Source organism: Hippocampus bargibanti, linkage group LG12 (genome assembly GCF_051943395.1).
Source record: "Hippocampus bargibanti isolate YZ-2025 linkage group LG12, ASM5194339v1, whole genome shotgun sequence".
NCBI classification, from domain to species: domain Eukaryota; kingdom Metazoa; phylum Chordata; class Actinopteri; order Syngnathiformes; family Syngnathidae; genus Hippocampus; species Hippocampus bargibanti.
In genome coordinates, this window is record NC_142745.1 from 13,798,378 (window position 1) to 13,804,377 (window position 6,000).

The 6,000-nt window shown below is 41.4% G+C and overlaps 1 protein-coding gene across 2 annotated transcripts in view; it reads left to right on the forward strand.

Moving 5' to 3' along the window:
• LOC148890595 (plexin-A2-like) overlaps positions 1–5,639 on the forward strand; it is a 103,658-nt gene extending 98,019 nt beyond the window's left edge. For both annotated transcript variants that reach the window (XM_089011059.1, XM_089011060.1), the window contains exons 31-32: positions 460–610; positions 2,426–5,639. In XM_089011059.1, coding sequence (XP_088867185.1) covers positions 460–610; positions 2,426–2,521 — 247 coding nt within the window. In that variant the 3' untranslated portion in view covers positions 2,522–5,639. The remainder of the gene's footprint in view (positions 1–459; positions 611–2,425) is intronic.
• Positions 5,640–6,000: the final 361 nt, after the last annotated feature.

Consider the following 6,000-nt stretch of genomic DNA (forward strand, 5'->3'; position numbering starts at 1 on the left):
TTCAATTCCAAGCCGCGACAGTTTTACATATGCATCAGCGCTCTGCGCTGACGCTCCTTTCTTCTCATCATGGGCTCCTCAAGCCATGCATCCATCCAGTCGCAGACTACTGTTGCTGTCAGTAATGCACCGTTTCATGATAACGTATTAAGCTATCTACTGCAGGAACCGCAGGAATCTTCAACACCCCAACTACAATTTCATGTATTTTTTTTCCCCAGAATCGTCTGACAATGTATTTTTTTAACAAACAAGCGATCAAAACTTCTCTCTGCACTGTATGTGAATAAGGGGCGACATGATAGGTCGAGACTTAAAATGTAAATAAATGCAATTGCACAAACCCAACAAAGAGTGAAATCACAAGAGTCCTGCTCTAGCGCCTCCGATGTAAAGCGGCCACTGCGGACGCAGAATCGCAGATTGGCCACATCTGACTTTGCGCATCTCCGGTTTCAGGTACTACGCCGACATCCACCGCCTGCCTGCCATCAGTGATCAGGACATGAACGCTTATCTGGCCGAGCAAGCACGCCTCCACTCCAGCGAGTTCAACGCACTCAGTGCCCTCCACGAGATCTACAGCTATGTCAGCAAATACAGCCAGGAGGTGAGGACCAGTTCGTCACGGATGACAAAGAACTTTTGCTCATCATTAACGCATCCGCGACTTTTAACTGTGACCTTCAAGCGCATATGTAGCTCAACCTTGATCAGGAATAAAACGGCCCTTTAGCAACGCTAGTAGACTGATAAAGTGGATGTGGCCTAATAAAGGTTATCCAATGTTGTTATCAGAAAATCAGTGAAACTCATTTTGGAGAGATTGTGTGCAAAAAATAATAATTTACAGCAAAACAAAAATTCTCGTTTTTGAAAGAACAAGACAAATAAAACATAGGCTACTCACAAACGCGATTTTCTCTGAAAGAAGTAGCGTATAACAGTAGTTACAGTTGTCTTTGGAAGTTTCTTCCTTCATAAAGAATGTGTTGGACAAACTGCACGGAAACAATGATTGGCTGAACATGGTTGTTCAAAGTTTTCAAGATGGTCAAATTAAATGTATGGAACATTTTCCGGTGTATGAGCCGCACCAGAGTATAAGGTGCACTCCCAATGAATGGTGTACTTACATCGTTTTTTTCCATATATAAGGCGCATCGGACTATAAGGCACACCTTCAGTGAATGAAAAATGTTTTCCGAATACAGACGCACTCCAACTTACAAACAAGATATGTTCCGAGCGGTCGTTCGTAAGGTGAATTTGTTCGTAAGTTGCTTCAGTGTTATATTTTGTATGGAGTGTAGGTTGAAGGCTTATATAAGTATGTTTACGTAACCTATATTGGTTTGTACTGAGAAGTAAACATTGAATGAAATATATGCTCTATAAAAATATGAACAGTGATACCTCGGTTTACGAACCCCTTGGCTTATGAACTTTTCAGTTTACGAACGTTACATATATGAAAATTTTACATTGGCATACAAACTATTTTTCGAGATACACACGGAGCTTCCACAATGAGTGATGTGTTGTTCGCGAACGAGCCCGTTCTTCTAACAAGAAAATGGTGGCCATTGTTTTTGTCCTCTATTCCCCGCCCCCAGTATTCGCTTAAAGCCACGTGATTGGTCAAGAATGCAGCAGTGAGGGGCGGGGAGTTACAGACAGACAGAGAGAGAGTGAGGCCGTTTTCAAAAAAAGAAAATGGCGTCTTCGGTGAAAGCCACGTGATTGGTCAAGAACGCAGCAGTGACAGGAGTGGGGGAGGGTTTAAACATTAAAGAGACAGGCAGACGACAGAGAGCTTAACGCTAGCCTGTAGTGGGGTCTTTTTCGGTCCCATAATAGCAAAAGTATCCTTGAAAACAAACCACGTCCGCACTCAAAGAAAGGTTGCGACGAAAACTAGTCCGCCAGCCAACATGGCGCTCTTCGGCTGTGTGGTTTGGTGCCACCGTGGTGCTCCGTGTGGTTTCGTTCGTCCGCCAAAAAAATAGTTTGTCAGCCAAGACTATATACTCGCGAATTTAATGTTCGTGAGGTGAAACGTTCATGAGCTAAAGCGTTCGTATGCTGTGATATCACTGTATTTGTTATTTTTATTAGCAAAGAAGTGAAACTTTAGCAGTTTATACAACTGTTTATGATTCATTCATCTCCATGGGAGCCGGACCAGCTTGTGAGTGGGCAGATTGGCCGTTGGTTGATGCCCTGTTGCCACCCACGGTCATTGACTGCACACGCATTGACGCTGCCTCCATGCATGTGTGCCTTCTGATAAAGGATAGCAAACATTTTCAAAATAGCAAAAGAAACGTCAGCGTGATTTTCTGACTCGCTAATCCATTGTTTTCCCTGAATGAGCTTGCCAAATCTTTATGTACACGCGTGTGTGTTTGTGTTCTTGTGTTAGCTCACGGAGGCGCTAGAGCAAGACGCGCAGGCCCAGAAGCAGAAGTTGGCATATAAAGTGGAACAGATCATCTCAACCATGTCTGCCGAGAGCTGAGACGCACGCCCGACATGCGTACGCGCGGATGCTGTACACGCGGACACACAATGTGAGCATACGCTGAGTCGGAGAGAAGGAGGTGGAAAGGGAGGAGGAACATGCACACAGCACTCAAAACGCGCACGCGTGTCATGTGGATGCCTGCGCACAAACACCCAGAGAGACTTTGGGGATGCTTGTGGACTTCATGGACCTAATACAAATGACACACACCAAAATGTGCATACATCAAGGAAACATACACACAAAGCAGATCATGCCAAAAGCATGACGTTTGAATTCAACGTTATGCATCCATTGTCGAAAAGTGTCAAACTCCAACCACGCCAAGAACGACAAATCGTCAGCGAAAGACCAAAAAATGGATCCGCCCACGTTGTTGATCAACAATAGCGAGCTGTTGTGTAACGAAGGGACAGCCAGCCAATGCCAGCCAATCAAGGGACGCATCGAGACAAACCAATTGCACTCATATTGCCAATAATGAACAATTTTTAAATGATACTGAAATATTCCCCAATGAACCAAACAAGGGGAAGACATGTTAACTCATTGAACGGCCATTCGGGAATTTATTTGGGAGTTGAAAATATGACGTAGAGCGTCATTTCCGAATTTGTTCTTTTTTTTCATGCTTGGGTGCCGATAAAGCGCTGGTAAGAGCAAAATGGTCTCTGAGATTTAACTCACCAGCCTTTTGGCGACAAAGGCACGTGGTCACTTGTAATGTTATCAGAAATATGCATTTACTGACAAACTTAAAACTACTTAAAACTACTTAACTACTTAAAAAACTTTATTTCAAATATTTTGCTGTATTAATTTTTAACTCATTCACTGCCATTCACAGATTTATTTGTGAATTGAAAATATGACATTGAGCGCCATTCCCGAATGTGTTCAAGTTTTGTTTTTTCTTGCTTGGGTGCCGATAAAGTGCTGGCCAGACCTCTCACAATGTTTTTTCCCTTCCACAAGGGGGCAGGATTTCAATTTTTTCCATGTTAGCGCTTTGTTCCAGCTTCACCTGTTGTTAAAGCGCTATATAAACCAATGTATATGTATTGCATTGTATTTTGGACAGCCACCCTCATTTCAAGTTCATATAACGCCAGACACACATCATTTAGGAATTAACTCGTTTTTCCTGATGAAAGAAAATAGTCTACGGTTTCTTACATTGCATTGAATGTTTACGTCATCCTAAAACTCGATATTCTGTGGTGTCCTGGAATTCAAGGGACAATGAAAAAAACCCTAGCACTGTCCGGCAGTGAATGAGTTAACATCAGATAGGAAGCCTGAAGCCAAGATTCAAACTCGGAAACACTGGACTATTAAATAGACGCATCGAAACTTTGGTGGTTGGGATTAGTTGACCTTTGACAACCATCCCTCCAGTTTTTGAAAGCTCTTATGCTGTTCAAGGTTGTGGGGAGGCGGAGCCTCCAGCATCCCATCGGACATCAATCACAAGAGCCAAATAGGGACAGACAACCATTCACACTTAAATTGACAGCATCAGTGGGAATCCAACTACAAGTCAGGCATGGTAACCACTACATCATCATCCACATCAACATCATGAACCCTACGAAGTACGATAGAAATTCTCCAATGAACCGAAGAATCCCTGCCTCAATGCAGTCCAGTTGTCCATCCATCCATTTTCTGAAATGCTTTATCCTCACAGGTGTCATAAGCGTGCCCCAGCCTACCCCAGCTTTGTTTGGGCGGTAGGCGTGTGACACCCCGAACTGCTCGCCAGCCAATCACACGCAAAACACGCAGTATGATATTTTTAGTCAAATGCAAAACACCAATAAAAATGCCTTAAAGTGACCAAAATCTGCAAAAAAATTGAGCTGCGAATTAAGCATTTTCAGAAAGTCCCGCCCCCAGTTCGTGACGTCACGCCAAGACGTCTTGCATTTCTGGAGAATCAAAACAATGGCTTCAGATTCGGAGCAGATGCTTTCTTGTTACTCATCCAGTTATGAATATGATTCAAATAGTTCTGAAGAGGAAAGCATACATGTTTGCAATCAATTAAATAATTTATTCCATGCCGTTTTGAGGCAACATTGGGGAGAAACAGATCACCAGAAAAGAGGCACAATATTGCGACCTCCTGTGGCCACCTCCGTTTCCACAGGCTGATAAATTCCTTATATGGAGCTTGGACACCCTCTTCTGGCGGCTTTTGGGTGCAACACAAGGTTTTCAGACCAAACAATACAGCAAAATACATTGACGTGATGGAAGGACTGCTACAATGTGTCTCTTTCTCAGTCAGGGGCGTTCCTTTAGTGACGTCACGTACGGACTTGTCATCAACTCAAAAACAAGACTTCCTGAATATTCAGCGCGAGTCTTAAAACGTAAAATATAGCTATATGCGGTGGAATCTTATTAAAATACGCGCAGTAGAAGTAATTTGAAGCCATTTTACAAATTATGGACACAACTTGTCCGGAGACGTCGGTTGTCCTTTAAAGCACAGTGTTAATGTTTCATACGCGGAGCAAAGCCACACAAGCGTGCATATTCCACACAGGAAGGCCAGAGCAAGAGATTTTTTCACCAGCGAAGCAGAGATGCAAATTGCTGCACCGCCGTATGACCCACAAAATGTGCCATGTATAATTTTCTGTTTGCTGATCATAGCCGTTGTACAAGTACACTTCAAGAATATGCCCACACTGACATTTGCTTTTCACACTACCCCCATGTCTCTGCATAAAAAATGCATTAACTCATTCAGTGCCATTCACGAATTTATTCGGGAATTGAAAATGTGACGTAGAGCGCCATTACCGAAATTGTTTGGGTTTTGTTTTTTCATGCTTGGGTGCCAATGTAGCGCTGGCCATGGCCTCTGTGAATGGGTTTTTCCCTTCCACAAGGGGGCAGCATTTCCTTTTTTTTTCCATGTTAGCGCTTTGTTCCAGCTTCAGCTGTTGTTAAAGCGCTATATAAACCAATATGGACTTTATTTATTTCATCGTATTTTACATCCGCTCTCATTTCAAGCTGATATAACTCCAGAACCATTTAATTTAGGAAATAAGTCATTTTATTCTGATGTAAGAAGATATATATATATATATATATATATATATATATATATATATATATATATATATATATATATATATATATATATATATATATATATATCAGTAAAGTCTCGTTATATCGATATCGGATATATCGATAGTCCCGGTTATATCGATACTATTTCTATGCACGCACAGAGAAAATTACATGCAAACAAGGTCGGATATATCGATAGTCCCGGTTATATCGATATTTTTTCGGAATCCCTTGAATATCGATATAACGAGACTTTACTGGATATATATATATACGTATATATATATATATATATATATATATATATATATATATATATATATATATATATATATATATATATATATATATATATATATATATATACGTATATATATATA